Raw genomic sequence first — 21,877 nt, forward strand, 5'->3', positions numbered from 1 at the left:
GTAACTCACATTTAGAGCGTTATTTCTTTAATTTCTTAGAAATCTAAGTAAGTTAAACTGTACAAGTTAAAGGACAATGTTCCTTTTCCTTTTTGTTTATAATGAGCAAGGCACCTCCTTGAAGTCATCCTAGATGTTGGAGTTCATAAGAACTCTGGAACTGGAGGGCAATCTGTAGACTGATGGTGAGAACAGCTCTGATGAAGGGCACAGTAAACAATAAAGGTTTTGAGCAATGAAACTTGCCTTAAATATACAAATGAAAAAGGTACTGCTGTGAGGATTGGAGATTTTCAGCTATCTCTCATTCATGCACTAATTGCGCTTTTGGACACAACAAAATATATACCAATAATTTTGTATCTCCAAGGGCGTAATTGGTGCCTGAATAAACGATCACACAAAAGCTGCTCCTGCTTTCACGTCACTACTTCACAATATCTGTATTTTACTAATTTTGAGCCAGAAATGCTCCCGACTGTTGAGGCTAGATATGCTTCCTTGAAGCAGCTGAGAAGATGCCAAGGAAAGAAACATTTGAAGCAGCAATCGGATCTAAAATTACTTCTCTAAATTTTTACATTCGTCCAGGGATCAAATTTTTTTCTCTGAATTTCTCAAATGACCAACGTCTCATAAAGCATATGAGTCATGATTTCGACTTTCACCTCGGTATAATTGTAGGAAGGCTTTTAATCTGAAATGGAAAACTTCAAACAATGAAATATCCTCATTAGAAAGAACAATCTCCAGTTTTAATGGGATTTAATGCGAGAATTGCTCGATGCCTGAGAGCTTAATTGCAGTGGTATTAAGGAATTTATATCTAAAAGTTGAAATTGGAATAAGTGTGCTCTGGGGGAAACTTATCAAGAGGAGTTTAAATAACTTTGACTTGACAGTTATTGCTTCCGGTTTAGTACAATTCCTACCTTGAAACTAATGAATTGATATATCGGTTGAGCTGAAAATCCTCTTTTCTCTGGAATTGGAGCAGAATACAATTTTAATGGTGGTTTCTCATTAATAAGAATGAGCTTTATTGATTCCATGAAACTAAGCAACATGTATAAGATAAGTCGAAGAGAAAAAATATTGAGAACGATAGCCTCAATATTATATAAATAATAGTAAAATATAGTACTGAAATGAGCAAAAATATACAAAGTTACAACATTTCAGATAGAATAATGAAAGAAAACTGATAATTTGCTCAATATTTCATTCACACAAACTGAACTGAAAATTCAAACATAATATCCTCTTATGATCTCACCTTACCATAATTAACTGAATTGCCACATAAGGAAACTAAACTGATGAATACTCAAAATTGGCTCAATAGATAACAAATTTTCAACTCTACTGATATTGTACCTACCTATTTTTCTACAGACTCCTTTGACTTAGTGATGCCATACCAAAGAACCATCAGATTGCACTCCCAGGTAAGAGTAAAAACAATTAAATTTTATTTAATTTATTTAGAAAATCATTATGGTAACTTAAATAACAATATTTACAAAATTCTTCGATAATTATACATTACATAGGTATCAGTTCTATAATTTTCAATATGTCGATGGCATTCTCATGTCCTGAAATTTTCAGATGTCATTGATTTCCGTAAGAATGAGTATTTTGTTCGAAGAAATATATGTACAGCTTAAACTTTCTTCATCTTTGTACATTAACTCTAGTCTTCAGAAAATCACTCTCATATTTTTAACCTACGTAAGGGAATGGTGGGTATGGTGCTGGGAAGAATCCAGGAAAAGCTGCTGTTGGCTGTACTGGAACTGAAGAAGTGACATAAGTTGTTAGTACTGTTGGTACTAAAGTGGAAGAGAGGACTGTAGTGTAGGCGGTCTTCGCACCAAAAGTGATTTTGAGTACTTTACTCCTTGTTTCTAAAACACTAGTAGTTTGTACTACCGGAGAAGAAATAACAGAGAACTGTGGCTGTACTTGTGCTACCTGAGGAAACAGTGGAGCCTGCGGGAATTGAAGAGGTTGAGGTAATCCAGGACTCAACGTGCTTGTAGCAAACTCATAATCTGTTCTTGTAACCGTACCAACAATTTTCGACAGAGTAGTCGAAAATGTATGCTGACCATTCGTTATAGGAATAACGTGGGATTCATATAAAGTCTCAACTCTAAGAACTGGTTTTGATGTTGTTATCACTTGAGGTTGTTGCAAAGCTGCAGCAGGGTTGAGCAAACGTAAAAAGGCTAACTGTTGCAGTTGTTCGGGTCCTAGATTCTGTGCAGGATTCAAATCTGGGAGTAGCTGATTCTTTGCATTAGTCGAGTGAGCCTTCTTCAAACGCAAATGACCATCTGGTATTCTGTTTTTATCGACGTCAGATAAATCAAACTTGCTTCCAATATCTGATAAATCGATGTCTGGTGGAAAGACACGCTTGGGGACTCCGTCATCTTGATCGTTTTGGTCGCCGAACTCTAACTCTAAATGCAATTCGGAACCAGCCTCATCTAGATGGCTATTGAACTCCTTAAGGGTCTTACTGGGGACAAAATCGTAAGCTTCCATTGGAGGTTTCGTTTTTGTTGCTGTAACTAGTCGAGTTATCAAGTAAGTCTGAACCAAAGAGAGAGTAGCGGTATCGTTAGGACTCCGAATAATGGGCAATATATGTGTTTTCAACATCGTCTCCGTCGTGCTGAACGTCTCTGTTACCGTCTCCAAGGGCGGGGTCTCCATGTCCGATCCGAGATAAATCGGAGGTAGCGTCGCTATGCTCGAATCCAGGAAATTGTTGTCTTTGTCGTAATTGCTCGATGTTGCTAGAATATTTTCTGTCAGAGGCGCTGATGGTGTAGGCGATACTGTGGGTTCGTCAGTATTGATCAGGCTTTTTTCGAACGTTGATGTCACTGTGATAAATCTCGTGTTCTTCACGCTGCCAACCTATAAATTTATAAAGCGGTTAGAAAGTCATGGGAGACAACAATGATTTAGTGGGGGGTTTGTGGAATCCGAATCAATGGATGTTTTATGCGATTGTGGGAAAAGCTCTTTCTCGGGGAAAATTGTCGTTGAAGAAAAATAATGTGGAGTTTGCTTCTTATCTGCTGCATTATTCAGAAGGTTTGCTAGGCCACTGATAATGAAAGAGAAGATGGAATTTTTGCGATAGATGAATACGCAAGTGGATGAATGTTTTCGGTTATAAGAATAATATCTGCCTACCAACGATTAGGTAGATATTATTCTTGATTATAGTTAAGGATATATGTTCTCGAGAAAATGAAATCTAGTAAACAATGAATCTTTTATGAAACGGTATGGGTTATTCGAATGGATGCGTGATATAATTCTTTCAGATCATCAAAATACCAAAAATACAAAGAAGAATTGAATAATTTTAGAGGGAGTAAAAGACAACAATGGCTTTGGAATATTTTCTATTTATGGATAGAATCTAAGATATTTATTACAAAAATACCTCTATTTCATTTCCTGAGAATATACGTACAGTGCATCCCATTTTGGGCGAGACAGCCAGGTTTCTCGCTTGTTATTTAAGATAGAGCCTTGCGGTTTTCACGTTCCTGTCGTACTTTTTCGTGAAACTCAAGTTGGTCTAATCAGATTGTGCATAACTGTTTCCGTTCAAAAGATACAGGGTGATTTTGGAAATTGATACTTTTCGGACCCCTCCTTTATCTCCGAAATTATTAGAAATAATGCTGAGCTGAAAACTACGTCTGAATCAGAATTCTGCTTAGAATTCAGTGGCGTACTCAATATTTTTTTTCGGGGTATGGTTTTGAAGATTCAACACAAACCTATATTTTTTTTAATGGAACACCCTATATATCATTACTTCGTTGAATTCGTTATTTTTTTCCCTTCAAAATGATATATGATACTATGTAGGTAGGATGTTCAGAAATGTCAAAAAAAACACTAAAACGTCAAATAATGATGATTTTTTGTAAATGGGCTATGAATTTTCTATGTTTCAATAAGAGGATTTTTACTTTCGATTTTTAAAAGTAGTAGGTCATTGATGACACAAACATCCTTGTTGTTATTATGGCTACTATGCATTTGGGAGCATTGTTTTATCAAGTGGTCATTGGAGGGAAAAAACCAATCTGATCTAGCTGTCATCGCTATAAATTATTGATATCATTATTGATTCTTCTTTTCTATGGGAAATCCATTGCCCATTAACAAAAAATCATCATTATTTGATGTTTTAGTGTTTTTTTACCATTTCTGAACATCCTACCTACATAGTATCATATATCATTTTGAAGGGAAAAAAACGAATTCAACGAAGTAATGATATATTGGGTGTTCCATTAAAAAAATTTAGGTTTGTGTTGAATCTTCAAAACCATACCCCGAAAAAAATATTGAGTACGCCACTGGATTCTACGCAGAATTCTGATTCAGACGTAGTTTTCAGCTCAGCATTATTTCCTATAATTTCGGAGATAAAGAAGGGGTCCGAAAAATATCAATTTCCAAAATCACCCTGTATCTTTTGAACGGAAACAGTTATACAGAATCTGATTAGACCAACTTAAGTTTCAGGAAAAAGTAGGACAGGAACGTGAAAACCGCAAGGCTCTATCTTAAATAACAAGCGAGAAACCTGGCTGTCTCACCCAAAATGGGATGCACTGTACAGTGTATTTCAACTTCGCTTCTCCGATAAGATAAGTTCATTCATTTTATACCAATTATTGAAATTATTAAAGTAGTATACTTCTTCTCCCTAAATAATGAATTATTACCACAAAAAAAATCGAACATAAAATTGACAAAACAAGTGTTTTTTCGAGCGCATCATAATTATGTAACTTTTCTGTTATTATGAACAGTAATAAGGTATGATATATTTTATTGAAATTCGTGAAAATTTAATATTTGCCATAATTGAGTATTTAATATTTGATATTCACATTTCTAAATATTGGCAACGCTGATCAGAGCGAGAATACCTGTGCTGATGTATGTACTATATGGCTCAATCCCAATAGAAATATCAACGTATTGGTGCTGTAAAGCACACATATACGAATATCAGTAATGTCGGAGTTGCCACTTTTCCTCATCAACTTTTTCTATCAAGGACACAAATGCCTCATAATTTTATGACAAATTTCTCAAACTCGTATCTTGGCAACACCCCGAAGCCGAAGACTGAGGGCTGTTATACCAAGGAACGAGCTTTCGATTGTCATAAAATCATCTCGTCTATTACCAATGTCCTAGGGATATTACTACTGATAATTCAGTTTGCGACATCGATGGCATCGTAATGGCTTCTTAATTGAAGTAAGATTGTTCATAATTTAGTTGGGAACAAGCTCAAAGGCTCACAATGATAAATCTCCCGAAACGAGGAAGACTTGTTGCAAATCATTTGAAAAAATTAAATCACACCTTTAATAACAACTTTGAAATTCTCCATCTAGAAAATGAAAGCATAAGATTAACACTCGTAGAATTCCTAGAAATAAACAGATATAATATCCAAAATATTCTGTTGAACGAACAAACAAGATGTAAACTCATCCCTTTTATTGAATTTCTTCCGATAGTTTTGAAATCCCAGGCGGCAAATTGTCCAATATAACGTTGAAGTTTATGATATCCTATCGTTTATTTTTCTGTCAATGTCAAATTTTTATTCCTATACCAGTTTCCTAAAAACTCTGTACTCTTACTTATCAGTCGGAAATATATCCTGATGAGCTCACAGTATGGCGAAACAATTGTTGGTAACAATTAAATAATCCAGTGTAAATTATTTTGTTTTCCGCCAAGTAAGGACCGAATCTATTTTATATTCTGGCCAGGGCCGGCGTTAGGGGTGAAACAGTGAGGCGACTGTTTCAGGCGCCTCTTTTAGATGGGTGGCAATTTAGCAAAGTTTGTGGCCGCCCTTTCTTATTTCTGAAGAAATATAGTATTGATTCTAAAAAACAACATGAGGTTGGTCGGCTTTGCTGCGTTTATCGACATTCCCTGCAATAAAAATCTCCAAACCGTCTTCACTAAGCCGCCTGTTCGATAAATAACACATGGCAACCCTAACAATATGAGCAGCATTGCCTACTACCCCCATTGAATGAGGGTTGGAATATATTTCACAAAGACGAAAAACAACACTCCGAATTACATGGAAGTTGTTTACACATTCGACATATGGGAAATTCCTACGATTCTGAATTCGAAACTAGTTACTGTTAAATGCCAAATGCTGAATGCTTTTTTTTTAATTCCATTTAGTTTTCGAAGCTTTGCATGCCTTACCGCCCTTTGTATCTTGTGGTCTGATAGGTAATCTTTCATCGATCGTCTGTGATCGTTTGTGAATGTGAGAATAAGGCCCAGTTTCACCAAATGCTTTAATCTTGACTTAGCTCTTAAGTGAGGCCTTAGATCACGATTAATGTAATGTAGCGTTTCACCACACTCCAAAGCGCCATTTAACCGACCAATCGCGATTTAGCACTAATCGGCCATTTTTGGAGGATTACAACCTTTAAAGTTGAGATTAATAATTATTTATCAGTATGGAACTCTTGTCTATATAATTATTTTTCCGGAAATTTCTTATTTTTGGGTCAATTTTATCAAAATATATGACTATATGTATAGGCTCAATATTTCCCATTTAAAATACACGTAAACTTTGTTTTTGTGTTTTATGAAATTTATTGCAAAGAATAATTTATTGATATGTTTGATCGAAATATTATTTAAGAAGCAGTTAAACTTGTTAATAAAATAAATAAGTTAATAAAATTACTTATATAGTTTTTTTTCCAGAATGTGTGGTTTTGTGAAATGGGATAATTTCTTTTTAACTTCTGCAAGTTTCCGACATTTCGAAGCACATCACTCGACATTTACGGCAAAAATTAACTTTGTTTTTTGTTTACAAGATGACAAATGTTTTGAAATGTTATGAGTTATGAATGAATGACACCTGACACCTAGCGTCAATGGTGGTCATCACTGCTAATACGAATACAGAACACTATATAACTCTTTGTTCACAACGTTGCCAAATGGTCTGACTATTTAATCGCGATTTGGTTAATCGCGATCATTTTCGGACGGGTTGATGCATGGTGAAACAGAAAACACTGTTAAGCCTGCTTTAGTAACAAGCGGAGTTTAATCAATCTGGGATCAAGTGCTGTTTGGTGAAACTGGGCCTAAGATATATTACTTATGCATTGTTCATCGGCGTCAAAGAAATCCAGGAATTTATTGTAGGTAAAAATTTCCGCAAAAAAAAACCCAGTGTAAACGACTTTAGAGAGAAACGATTAGCAAAATCGCTAGAGAATTAAAAAATGGCGAATTATCATCGAGTGAGTAGAGGCAGGGTTTTGTTTGGGGGGGAGGGGGGTGTTTATTGATACTTTTTCTGGAGGGGCGCCAAGAAATTCTTTGTTTCAGGCTCCAAAATTGCTCGCGCCGATCCTGATTCTGTTGATTGGTACTTTGTGCCAAAACTTCCGAGAGATACGTTAACATACCGCTCTCGAAAACATTTCCGCGACGCTTACTAGCACATCTAGTGAAATCTGGCAACCTTATACGTGTGCTAGACCCTAAAATTTTCATTCCTAACAAAAAACCCTAGAGCACCCACATATTAAAGCTTTAATCGTTACCTGAAAAGTGTATGGTGACTTGATGGTGGCAATTTCGTAGTAGATATCTTTGAAGTCCGGCGGCGTGGAAATCTCCACTTTGATGGTCTCCAGGGGAAAGGAAGGCGCGTCGAGTTTGTTTTCAATAGAACTGTCGTCATCAATTATTGAGGCGACTGACTCCGATCCCTCCAAACCATCAACCTCCTCCTGTTGCCTCGATTGTGGCGTCGAGACCTCATTCGACAAGGGCGAAGAAGCGTCGCCAGCAGGATGGGACTGCGACGTTTCGTTTTTGTCATCGTCCTCCTCAGTCGTGTGATTGTTCTGCTTCCTAATTGTCACCCTGGGCTTCGGCGTGGTCTTGTACTGCCACCTTCCGGGAGAACGGTTCAGCTTGAATTTGAATAATTTGCTAGATGCGCCGCCGACTTCGACCGACGATGTTTGCACTTTCGGCTTATACGCCCTCCTGCTGAATCCACCCCCGTTGCTGTTATTAATTGCCGATTCCGAAGGGTTGGATCGATTCTGTTTGTTGCGTCTGCCGCCGTTGGATTGGTATTTTCTTGTCGTCGGGGCGCTAGACTCGTCTTCACTGTGTACAGACGATGGTGTTGTAGTGGTTGATTTTCTATTAGCCCGACCAGATTTGTTGGTTCTGTGTGTTGTGTGTTTTCTGTATTTATTTACAAGTGTTAGTGCACTGTGTAATAAGCTTATGTAAGATATGATATGGGGGTGGAATTATCGTGCTTTATCTCTCTCAGATTGTGCCGAAATTTGCAGTTCGTTCGTGATTGATTGTGATAATTTTATTGATTGATGATTGTATGAAGGACTTGATTTACGAAATGGATCAACGATAATGATGCTTGTGTGTGACTCAAGTGCTCAGTGATACATATGATTTTTGTACTTTTATATTGAATAAAAATATTCCCAAATCCCTGGTTAATTGAATAATCCACTGATCTAAATCTTTCAGTGAACAGAAAAGTTCGAGCGCTTTTTACCAGCAAATCACAAGAATTCATTATAAATCAAAATCATACTGATCAACGTTGAAATTCAGCATTGGAACTTTCATCAGACTTGTTTTTAGGGCCAGCTTGACTGATTTTTTTGTGTTAAATTTGAGAACAGCAAAATATGCATCTCAATTAAAAATTTCACCTAAAAACCTATAAAACCTTATTAGAACTGAAAGGCAATTTATGCAATGTGGAGAAATGTCAAGAAGCAGTAAAATCACAAAATCTGGGTGCTTTAAATTGACGCGTCGATCGAGTCTGGCAAGCGTTGCATTGCGTCGACTGTAGTATTTGTATGCCATAGAGTAATAATCATAGATAGAGGGAGTATGCGCAATTTTTACATGACCCCTGCATGGTTAGATTACGCTGTCGGATTGTGATATATTTTCAAATCCACAAGTTTACTATATCATTATATTATATTATATTTAATGAAATATATTTATTTGAGTGATTCCCGATTAAATATGCAAATTCGAATGTTTGGAATCCGATATTTTTCCTAATGGACTAGTTTAGTGATGTTGATAATACTATATTTGATACGATAGAATTAAAATATAGAGCAAAACTGATAAATCAGTGAAAAACTTTTGAAAATCTATCAATAAATGACTGAGAAATAGATTATTTAAATTTACGTATTTTAGCGCGGAACGTCTTTGGTCTGTGACGTCACGGCTTTTGCCTGTGATCGCTACACCATAAATTACGTTTAAATACTTAGCCGCGTCAAGGTTCTCGCGCCGTTTGTAGTTCTACAGTGTAGTTTTAACTCGAGTTTTGTTTTTATGTCACCATAATGGAAGAAGGCTTCGTGAAAGGACAAAATGACAATTTGCCTAAAATAGATATATTCGCAGTGATGGAGTTTTTTCTTCAAATCCATCTTATGTGAGTGCAGAAATAAAAGGAGTTAAACTTTTCAAGTAAGTATCTACTTTTGAGTTTGCTTCATCATGGTTCAACTTATAACGATGATGTATTTAAAAAAACGTTTCATAAACAGTTTGTAGTTGAGTACTGGTTGTTGAAGTCTATCAATGGCAAAACATATTTATGTGAGGAGTAAAAAGTAAAAAGAGAAAAAAGTAATTTATATGTATGTATATAGTAAGTTATTTCAGCCATCGTGTAACGAACAAAACACGACACGAACGGCACAAGTGATTGTACACCAATGAATAAGCACTCTGCCAATACCAGTCGTCTAGAGTGTGACGTCACGACACTTACACGTACTGTGAAATTATTCTTCCAAGCGCAACTTCAAAGTCCCATAACTTTTTCATTTCTAGAGATATTTCAATGATTCTTCCACATTTTTGTTTCATTTTACTTAAATTTTCAGAATTAATCCTTAACAAAAAAAACGAAAACTAGTCCATTGTCGAATTTATAATAAGCAGCATATACATTATTTTCTGTATCTACCTGCTGAAATGCAAAGTTTGGTAACTTTTGCTCTCCTAGTGTCATCGGTTGTTTCACGTCGTTTTGCGCGCTTGGAGTTTGTTTTCTGAATATCTAATATATTTTGAGTTGATAGTTGATTCCCATAGTGAATCAATGTTCATTGATTCACTATGAGGCATAAGTAGTGCGTACTTTGTGGAAAAACTCGCGAATTGAGTGAAATATCGTATAAGTGATATGTTTTCATTTCCGCGCGCTTGGTGTCAAATTTGATAGTTAATATTGCTGAAAATGTCATATGCTCCCTCTATCTATGTTTATTACTCTCAGGTTTATGCCTTCAGTGTATAATATGACATCGGTTCTCTCTATAGCATAAAATGTTAGCCGGCTATAATTTTGAGGTAATCAACTCCGCCATATAATTTTTGTTCATAACCCTTCAAACAATTTCATGATAATGATATCAACTATTCATAATATGCGTTTTACCGAGATTGAATCTTTCAATCGCTCGAACTTTTTTGTTCATCGTATATCTACCCATTGTTTCAATTCGAAAAGTGTTATTTTTTTATAATGTTTGCTATGTAATTAAACATTTCCATGATGTATTTCTGAAGTCTTGAAGGAATCTGAAGTATTTTTCTGCTAAAAAATATATCTGCTTCATATTCGCTTCATTATATTTCAGTGAACAAATTTGCTAAAGAATTCCCCAGAAAAATCGGAGATGTGTGTGATTCAGAAATCAACACAACAACCAATAGTTGTCATTGATTATTCGATGAGGTGTATTACCTTTAGTTGTTCTTATTATATCGAAGAACAAATATTTATATTAAGTATATTTCAAAGTCCCCTATATCGAATGTTCCTACTAGATAAGGGAAAAAATTAAGAATTGGATCATGAAATTCCATACATTATTCATTACATATGATTGGGATGTCATCAATTAATAGTAAAATATTAAATATACAATTACAAATCTCTGAAACGATACAAGCTAAATTTTGGTACAACTGAGAGAATCTCGAGAGAATAATTCCTATTCTTAACTCATGATATCGAATAGACAATTATTTCGATATGATGTTGCTCAATATTGAACAAGTGGAAACACTGAATTATTTGCAAATATTTACATGAATCCCGGCAAATTTCATTCCATACCTACTTCACATTCAATGTCTACATTCAAACAGTAATTTCGGATATACAGGGTGTCTGGTGAGGAATGGGACAACGTTTAGGTGGTGATGAGGGATGTCTCAAGGAGTGAGAAAATGCCATTTGAAATCATCTGAGGTATATGGTTCCTGATATACAGGGGATTTTAGAAAAAATGAGGAAATTTCAAATGACCATAATTTAGGAAATATGAGAGCTAATCCGATGATTTTTCGTATGAACAATGATAGAGTGAGTACGAATATGTTTGAATGAAAAATTCGAAATAAAATCAGATCCGGACTCAGAAATTTTAGTTTTTCTGAAATTAGGTAAAAACAACACCCTGTATGCGGTTTTCAATTTTTTTGACTTCAGATTCTGAGAGAGCAGGAAAAATACTTTCGAACTCAACTGTCATCCCGAATGGCACAAATTTTTCCTCCTTTCTATGACCCTTCGAATGTCAATCTTCCGATTTTCGCTCCTTACATATTATTTTCTCGACATTTCAGAAACATGAGATCTTAGATAGTTACTCATAAGTAAAAAAAAAGATCATAAACGAATCAAAACTTTCATAAAAACTATCAAAAATGCGAAAAACAGTTAACATTTGGAAAATTAATGACTAATTCTTCAAATATTGTTCGAAATGAAAACCGCCAACTTCTACACATTTATCTGCTCTTTTCATTAAGTTCAAAACTGCTTTCTTTATCACATTCGGGTTGTTTCGTATCTCGTCACATGCGTCTATTATTCGCTGAATTAATTGTTCCCTTGTATTCATTTCTCGCCCGTACACCATAGTTTTAAGGTGTCCCCAAAGGAAATAATATAATGGTGTCATGTCGGGGGACCGAGGTGGCCATGCTCTTGGACCACCACGACCTATCCATCTATTTGGATATACCTCGTTCAAATGATTTCTCACTAAAATTGAGAAATGGGTGCTCCATCATGCTGGAAGATAAGTCCTCTCTGATTAATATTCCCTAATAAATTAGGAAGAACATTCATGAGGAAATCTCTATAAATTTCTCCGGTGAGTCTTTCTTCGAAAAAATGAGGACCTATGAAATTATTATCATAAACTGCGCACCACACATTAACACTGAAACGTCTCTGTGATTGTCTTTGTACGACAGCGAAAGGATTCTGTTGATGCCAAAGATGATTATTTCGAGCATTGTTTATTCCATCGCGAGTAAATTGAGCTTCATCTGTGAATAATATTCTTTGGACATTTCTTCTACGACTTCTTATCCACCTGGAAAATTGAAGCCGTGCGATCTCATCGCCAGGTTCCAACTGCTGGACAACTTGAGGGTGATATGGGTGATATTTTTCACTCTTCAGAGTATTCCAAACGTACCATTTCGATACTTCATGAATTGAAGCCAATCGTCTGATACTTACCCCGGATCGTTTTGCACAGTTTTTAAAATATTTTCACGGATATTCTCTTCTATTGTATGTGGTCTTTCAGAAACTGTTTTGCTGGGAAAAGTACCATATTGTTTCGTATGCGCAACAAGGCGGGCAAAAATTTTGTGATTTGGAACCCGACGATTGGGAAAACGTCTACGATACTCCCTTTCAGCTGCTCTTCTGTTCATATCACATTTACCATACACCAAAAGCATGTCAACATACTCTTCATTAAAAAATGTGTGCGGCATGATTTTCAACAAATTGAAGTAAGATTGTATCAACAATTAAATCACTAGTTTGACAGATAACTAAATGCTCTATCTTTTCTCATCATAAATGATAGCACACAATAGAATTGACATAACTGGCAACTAAATTCAAGACTAATGATAGAAATATGTACATGACGAATGAAACTTTGGATATTACAGGAAAAAATAATCCAAACTCATCTGAAAGATCGACTAAGAGAAAAGAAATTGACGGTTTTCATTTTGAACAATATTTGAAGAATTAATCATTAATCTTGTTCCTACTGAATCATCAATTAGTACTTCAGAAATAGTTCGTAAATTTTCCAAATGTTAACTGTTTTCCGCTTTTTGGATAATTTTTATGAAATTTTTGATTCTTTTATGACCCTTCTTTTCTTATGAGTAACTATCTGAGATCTCATTATTCTGAAATGTCGAGAAAATAATAATATGTAAGGAGCGAAAATCGGAAGATTGACATTCGAAGGATCATAGAAAGCAGGAAAAATTTGTGCCATTCGGGATGACAGTTGAGTTCGAAAGTATTTTTCCTGCTCTCTCAGATTCTGAAGTCAAAAAAATTGAAAACCGCATACAGGGTGTTGTTTTTACCTAATTTCAGAAAAACTGAAATTTCTGAGTCCGGATCTGATTTTATTTCGAATTTTTCGTTCAAACAGATTCGTACTGACTCTATCATTGTTCATACGAAAAATCATCGGATTAGCTCTCACATTTCCTGAATTATGGTCATTTGAAATTTCCACATTTTTTCTAAAACCCCCTGTATATCAGGAACCATGTACCTCAGATGATTTCAAATGGCATTTTCTCACTCCTTGAGACATCCCTCATCACCGTCTAAACGTTGTCCCATTCCTCACCAGACACCCTGTATGTAGGTATTCAATGAGATATACAATATTGCTTCTCGATATATTGCTCGTATTTCTATTGCTGTCAGGAATTGATATGGAGATTGTATCAATTTCAGATAGGTATATGTATCGTGATGTATTCCGAATATGTTCACAAAATGTCTCAGGGAAGTAATAGAAAGAACCAAAGTACACGTGAAAGCCTCACTGAACATGAGTAGGCAAAATAATGATTGACAGAAATGAAATTTCAGTATTCTTCTACCTCCCTCTTCGTTATAGACAAACATTCTTGTCATTGTTGAAGCTCAACCAATTCACCATATTCTTTCTCATTTTATATTCAGATTCGGAATAAAAATCAGGAATATCAGTTCATCGAACAACTGGAACATCAAGGTCTCCCTCATTTTATGATGATAGTAACTATCAAGTAGTTTATAAGGTGATTGTTACTGCGATAGTTACAATCACGATAGCACTACCGTGATAGTAATAACACCGTAAAAATGAGACTTAATTCTAGGACAGAAGTACAGAACATTAATAAGGTAAAATGCGATAGAATGATTAGTTGAAAAAGCATAATTTTCTTATTCACTTCACTGATAAAAATTATTTGCCTATTCTGGCCCATCCTTCTATATCCATAAAGAAAATAAGTGTGAACAATAACATATGTCATCATTGGGTTAATTATTATCTATTAATGAGCTTTTTATTTTGTTCCAAACATTTTCATCTCGCTCTCTAAGATAATTTACATATCAAAAACAGTTGATAAATGTTCTGAAAGTTAGAGACGGCTAAAAGTTCTTGTGTCCAATATTCTTCAATCTGTTATTTTGCGTACTCATGTTTTTGGCCTTCTTTGGTTCACTGTGATCAAAAAAGATTATACTAAGAAAACAAAACTGGAAAATAGTTGATGGAATGATGGATTTACAAACATATGAGACGTTGTTTTGTACTGAATTGAATTATCCCTCATTAATTGAAGCAATTTATTCATTAATTGCTATCTTTTTACAAGACATACACTCCATTTCAATCCCTTTATTTAAATGAAGGATAATGCATGAATTGTATACAATAATTCAACAAATTTTTTATATTAGATGGATTAACATGAAATGAAATGGAAAATTCTCAGCAACCAAAGGAAAAAAAAATGAACTCACTTAGAACTCCTCGAGTTAGATTTGCTCGATGACTTCCTCTTACCACCGGATGGTCTCTCTTTATTATCATCCTTATTAATATTTACCTCCTCATTTCTATTCTTAAACCTTTTCTGACCGCTGCTTTTTTTATTAGATTTATGCCCCCCATTTTGTCTAGTATCTACAGAGGTCTCTTCGTTAATCGAAGCTGATGGTGTAGGTTCCAAATGACGGTGTTTTCCTCCTTTCTGTGAAGATGGCGCTGCAGTCTTCAATATTCTCAATGTTTGAGAGGGTGATATCTTTCCTTTCGGTGATGAGTTCACCACATGTGAACTACTTTGAAGAACCTGAGCATATTTACCAGAAATGAATGTACCTATAACGCTTGTTTCGTGTACTATTGTAGTACCATCTTTCACCAGTGTACCTCCAAGTTTAGTAACCAAACCTGTAGGATGTATTGAATTATTCTTCTTCGTAGTAGCCTTATGCTTGTGATCGTTGGTTGGTCTCGGTTTCAGGATAAATTTAGAGCTTGCCGGCTTGAAGTTTATGACTTTATAAGTTTCTTCGACGACTTCAGAAGGCTGTCTGGATAGGAATTCGTACTCAGGCTCTCCAATATTGTTACTGTATATAAGGGAAGAGTCTCCAACATCTGGAATAGATTCGGGATCTTTGTTTGCAATTATATCGATCTTCGAAGAAGCCACTGGACCACTTAAAACTTCCACTTTAGATATTATGCTGGGAGACGGCTTCACCGTGGCAGCTTCAACCACCTCCACTCTGCTGGAAATTGTCAACTGGGTTTGGACGGCGTTGTCGGATGATGCCCTAATTACATTTACTGCGGAGAATGGTGGAGGTTTCGTTATTTTATTGTCCGAGAGTTGGGAAGAGTCGGTGATTACATTAACGACTGTCACTATCTTCTCAAGGGGTTTTGTGGGTTTGTTTTCGATGGCTTTCACAATTTTAGAAGGCTTGATGTCGATCGGAGATGTCGTAATGAGATTTGGCGGCTTACTCTCGATGACTTCCTTCTTAGGAGCTGTCGGAGTTGTTGGAGGATCTGGAAATTAGAATTTTTATATATTGAGAGAGAAGAGTTGGTTCTCTAGGAAAAACTGAGGTTTTCGATAAGAAGGGGAGATTTGATGAGGACATTTCACGGGGTATATTGTTATTTATATTTTTTATTCTTTTTGTCAGAAGTTTGATTAAATCACAAGGCAAGAAAAGAAAACAGGAAAAATTGAATTCCCATCCGAAAATCGTTATATCTCCTAAATTATTTGTCACAGACCCCTCAAATGTAGACGTTTTTTGAACATCGAGTTCTGATCTAAAACATAGTGACGTTTCAAAGGCGTAGCTTACGTCAAGGACAAGGTGCAGCCTCGGGATTTGAATCCATTTTTTTTTCGAAAATTTCAGATTTGTACGTACCTATAATCGCCAAACTGCAAGCATTCTCGTGATCTACATAGTCGAATCAATAAATGAAATGGTACTATAGTCCTATGAAGGAACTTTGAATTTTTTTCAATTTTCTAAGGGTTAGGTATGGAAAATTTTACGAAAATTTTTCGACAAAAAATTTTTCAGGTGATTTCGAAATTCAGCTAATCAGGGATTGTCAATTCTGGCACTGCTCACCGATTTCGCGTAGACCTGACTGTTTTGAGGAATTTTGAACTCAAAATTAGGGAAAAAACCAAAAAAATTGAATTTCCATCCAAAAATCATTAAATCTCCTGAATTATTCGCAACAGACCACTCAAATACAAACGTTTTTTGTACATCGAGTTAATAATAATAATAATTTATTCGCACATGATAAAGTAATATATACAGAAAATACATGTACAAATAATTTGCCATCAAAAAATTTCATGGCTTGTCAAGGGCTTATTAGTCATACTTCTAGATAAAAGTTCAATATGCAAATACAACACATAAATACTCATATAAAAATACTCGAAGACTGAGAACAATTATTATGTATATGGGACATAAACAATATTAAGTAAAACAAAGGTACTTAAAGAAAAAAAACAACATATATCATCCGTCCAAAAACTCGCTCAACCTATAGATAGTTTTTTCTAGGAGGTGACATTTCACTCTCCTACTGAAAGCAGCCGAACTTAGTTTCTTAAATTCTTCAGGCAGTCTGTTGTACAATTTCAGACAAGTGTGATTGGGGCCTTGTTGGGTTTTCTTAATTCTCGATGATGGAATGGAATAGTGATTTTTGTCTCTTGTGTTGTATCCATGAAAGGAAGCGTTCTTAGGGAATTTGTTCTGGTTTTGATGAACGTAATTGACACATGCTAATATGAAAGCTCCTGTTATTGTCAAAATCCTTTCATTTTTGAAAACCTCTCTACAGCTGTCTATACTCCTCATTCCGAAAATGGCCCTCACTGCTTTCTTTTGCTGAAGAAGAACTCGACCAACATCAACACTCTGTCCCCACAGGATGACACCATAAACAGCCAAGCTATGGAAAGACGAATAATATGCTAGCTTTGCAATATTTGAATTAGAAATTATTCTCATTCGTCTGATAATGAAAATGGAAGTTGACAACCTTCTACACAAACTCGATATGTGATTCTTCCAGTTCAAACCCGAATCGAACTCCACTCCCAAATACCTAATCGACGAGTTTTCCTCCCTTTTATTGGTAAAAATGATTTTTTGTGTTTTGGATGTATTCACTTGTAGACCATTAGCCAAAAACCAATTAGTAGCACTAGCCTCACTCATTTCAGTCTTCTCTTGCAAGTTGGATCTAGAGGAAGATTTGTTCAGGAAGGAAGTGTCGTCCGCATATGTGCATACCTTATTCGATGGAGTGTTATGAAAATTATCGTTTATGAAGAGGATGAACAATATGGGACCCAAAATAGATCCCTGTGGTACACCTCTCTCTATCGTTTGACAGCCAGAAATTTCCTCTCTCCATTTTACAGCTTGTTGTCTATTGAACAAATACGATCTAAATATTGCCAGTGCACTTCCTCTTATACCATAATATTGTAATTTCTCCAAGAGCAGCCCATGATCAACACTATCGAACGCCTTGCTTAAGTCAATACATGTCATCTCCACTTCTTCACAGTTGTTGTGTGCCTCCAAGATACACTCAAGGACATCTATCATAGCCGTTATAGTAGACTTAGATTTCCGGAAACCATGTTGACCGCAGTGTAGTAAAGATTTCTTTTCCAAGAATTCCACTAAGCGGTTTTTAAGTATCGTCTCGAAAATCTTTGAGAAACTAGGTAAAATGGATATTGGTCTATAGTTAGAACAGTTCTCTGTATCTCCTTTTTTATATATAGGTGTTATTATTGCTGTTTTGAGATTTGCGGGAAATATGCCTTGATCTATGCAATCATTGAACATCTTACACAAATGTCCACTTATGTAAGGGATAACCCGTTTCAGTAAAGATGTTGTCATACCATAGAAATCTGTCGAGGTTTTATTTTTTAGGTTGTTCGTGATTGTTATTATTTCACCTTCAATTACAGGAAATATAAAAAGAGAATCTGAATTGTTTGGCTTACTGTGTTGAAGCAGTCCAATTGAAGTGTCCAGGTCCGGGTCTGCACCCTTGCCCGCCAGCGAGAAGAATCCATTCAGGTCTCCTGCTGTAATACTATTACTTCTTTCATTCCCTGTGTTGGACTTTTTTTTTCCATTTGTTTCCCTATTGATCAATCTCCACATCTCTTGTTTTTTATTGTCTGTATTGTTGATCTTGATCTCATTTCTTGTTTTTATCGAGTCAGTTATTTCTTTTTTCAATGATATTTTTAAGGCTTCGTAGATTTTCTTACTTGTTTGGTCTTTTTTGGCTTGCATGATGGTTTTTGCTGCCTCTAGTTTGTTTTTTAGGTCCTTTATTTTTCCTGTTACGGTGTAGTTTTTGCGTTCCTTGATTTTGGTTTTTACTTTAGGAAAAAAAGCATTGAATATTTCGTAAAATCTGTTGTGGAAAATATTGTATTGCTTTTCAGCGTCTTGTGCATACAGATCTTTCCAATTTTCCCCCTTTATTTTTTCAATGAAATGGATTATGTTATTTTCCCTCATGTCTCTCGTTATTCTGAAGTTATTTCCTTTTGGTCTGGAGTAGGTAGAAGGGAGCTTCAACACCTGAGCGTGATGGTCAGAAAGATGCGGATCGAGTGTCACCAAATTGCAGCTGTCTTTATTAACATTACCAAAAATGTTGTCAATACAGGTCGAGCTCGTTTTGCTTATTCTAGATGGTGCATGAAAGAGATAATTCATATTGTAGGCTTGGAAAACCTCCTCTAATTCCTCTCTTTCTTTTGAGTTTCGGCGGAAATTTACATTATAGTCTCCAGCGAATAAAACACGCTCATTGTCATATTTTTCCAAACATACATCAAGTGCCAGACCAACAACAGATAAAAATGAGGAAAAGTTCCCGCTTGGGGGACGATACAACGTTACTACAATTAAATTTTCTTTTGGAATTCTGATAGCAGTGATCTCAATTTCTCTTTCAATTGACATGTTATTGATTTCATGTACTTCCCTGAATTGAATGTCTTTTTTTATGACTGTGGCAACGCCACCATGTCGTGATGATTTTCGCGAGTATGAACTTGCCACCACATAATCACCCAAATTAATTCTCTCGAGAATGTCGTCATTCAACCAGTGTTCTGTGACACATCCCACGTCAATCTGATATTCGGTCAAATAATCTACGAATTGGTCAATCTTATTCCCAAGTGATTGTATATTCACATTCGATACTGTGAAACAAGTACGGCATTCAGATTTGGTAGGGAACATTTTTTCTCCGAAAAAACTGGAAACGACGAACGGTTACACCACTTGGCCAATTTTCGCTTTTATAAAGATCATCCATGAGGTCGAGATCTCCCCCTATCTTAAAGGACATACTATTCGTCCCTTCTTTACTTTTAAGCGTCTCCACAATGAAGGAACGGCTTGGAAAGATTTGATTAAGATGTTTTCTAATTTTGTCTTCCGTTGTATTCAATTCCACCTTACCTACATGAACCCATATTTTTGGCTTGATCCCTGCAAATGTTTGTTGATCTTCGTTATAAACTTTAGTGCCTTTTACTATTTTAACTTCTGTATTATTTTTTGTTTTTCTTACATAGTTGTTCGTTTGCTGCATCGCCAATTTATTTTTCTTGTTTGAAATAACAGCTGATTTGTCATTGTTTACATTGTTTATCGCGACTTCTGTATCATATGATAGGTCATCCTTCTCACCTGTTGTATTACTCATCGTCATCTTATCTGAGACAACATGTTCTTTATCTTTTCTAGAATTTTCTTGTCTATTTTCATTATTGGACTCCATTGATACACGACTGACTGGTTCATATCTATCTCTTTCTAACACATTGATTTTGAATAATAAAAGTTTATTCTTATCTTCCATTTCGGAGATAAGCCTTTTGAGAAGTTGATTTTCACTAGAAAGTCTATCATTTTCTCGGGTCAGTTCTGCTATAATCCTCTCACCTGATTCGTTTAGCATAGTTGCATCAATCACTGTTTCCGTAGAGCTGTTAAGATCGTCCATCTCTTTGTTTTCTAGGTTAGAATTCTCGCGAACTTCACAGCACCTAATATGCGTTTCATCAATTTTTACTATATCACTATAATATTTCAAGCAACCCGGATGCATAAGGGTTCCACAATTCACACATTGCAACCCTGAATTGGGCATATTCTTACACTTTTTGCATTTTTTTATCGGGAGTGTATTCGGTTGCGTCTTCGTGTCAGCCATGTTTAATATTAATGATCTGATCTAAAACATAGTGAGGTTTCAAGGGCGAAGCTTACGTCGAGGAGAGGTTGCAGCCTTGGGATTTGTATCCATTATTTTTTCGAAAATTGTAGATTTTCACCTATAATTTTTAAAATAAAGTACTTATCGCCAAACTGCTTTTAAGGGTTAGGTACGGAAAATTTTACAAAAATTTCTCGACGAAAAATATTCAAGGTGAGATCGAAATTCGGCTAATCAGGGATCGTCAATTCTGACACCGCTCACCGATATTGCGTAGAACTTATAGTTTTAAGGAAATGTGAACTCGATATTTGGGAAAAAAATCGAAAAAATTGAATTTCCATCCAAAAATCTTCATATCTCCTGAATTATTCGCCACAGACCCCTGAAATAAGGACATAGTGAGGTTTCAAGGGAGTAGCTCACGTCTAGGAGAAGTTCCAGCCTCGGGAATTGTATTCATGTTTTTTTTCGAAAATTTCAGATTTTTACCTATAACTTCTGAAATAACCTACTAATCGTCAAACTACAAGCATTTTCGTGATCTGCATAGTCAACTCGATCAATAAAAAGGAACAATAGTCCCATGATGAACCATGAAAATGTATGCAGAATATCGAAAAAATGTGGGCAGCACTAACGTGAAGTCTAGAGATTTTGAATTATATTCGGAAGTTTTTCATTGATGCAGAAATTTGATTTCTTTTTTCATTCATTTTTCATTTTCATTTCATTTCTGCATCAATGAAAAACTTCCGAATATAATTTTCTTCGATTTCATTCGATTTGCGAGTAAACTAAAAATAACATTTTTTCATGGATTTTCGACAGCCTATATCTTTTTAACCGAGCCTAATCGGAAAAAATGATAAAGGAATAAAGTGTTTCTTTTGACCCCAGAAATCTTCGGTTGAAATATATGTTCAACTCAAAAACTCACCCTGTATATGTTTCTAATAACGTTATATACCCGAAATTCTTAAAGATGCTAGAAAGTCTGTAATTCCCGGAATACCTCATCCAGATCGAAT

The 21,877-nt window shown here is 35.5% G+C and overlaps 1 protein-coding gene across 2 annotated transcripts in view; it reads right to left on the reverse strand.

Moving 5' to 3' along the window:
* Positions 1 to 1,464: 1,464 nt before the first annotated feature.
* LOC123684108 (mucin-5AC) overlaps positions 1,465 to 21,877 on the reverse strand; it is a 95,236-nt gene continuing 74,823 nt past the window's right edge. Inside the window, exons 4-6 of one of the 2 annotated variants that reach the window (XM_045623236.1) lie at positions 15,032 to 16,091; positions 7,677 to 8,253; positions 1,465 to 2,934 (exon numbers count right to left, since the gene is read on the reverse strand). In XM_045623236.1, the coding sequence (XP_045479192.1) occupies positions 1,726 to 2,934; positions 7,677 to 8,253; positions 15,032 to 16,091 (2,846 nt within the window). In that variant the 3' untranslated portion in view covers positions 1,465 to 1,725. Of the gene's footprint in view, positions 2,935 to 7,676; positions 8,335 to 15,031; positions 16,092 to 21,877 lie in introns of both variants that reach the window. The other variant, XM_045623235.1, reaches the window with a different exon arrangement.

This window comes from Harmonia axyridis, chromosome 7 (assembly GCF_914767665.1).
Source record: "Harmonia axyridis chromosome 7, icHarAxyr1.1, whole genome shotgun sequence".
NCBI lineage: Eukaryota > Metazoa > Arthropoda > Insecta > Coleoptera > Coccinellidae > Harmonia > Harmonia axyridis.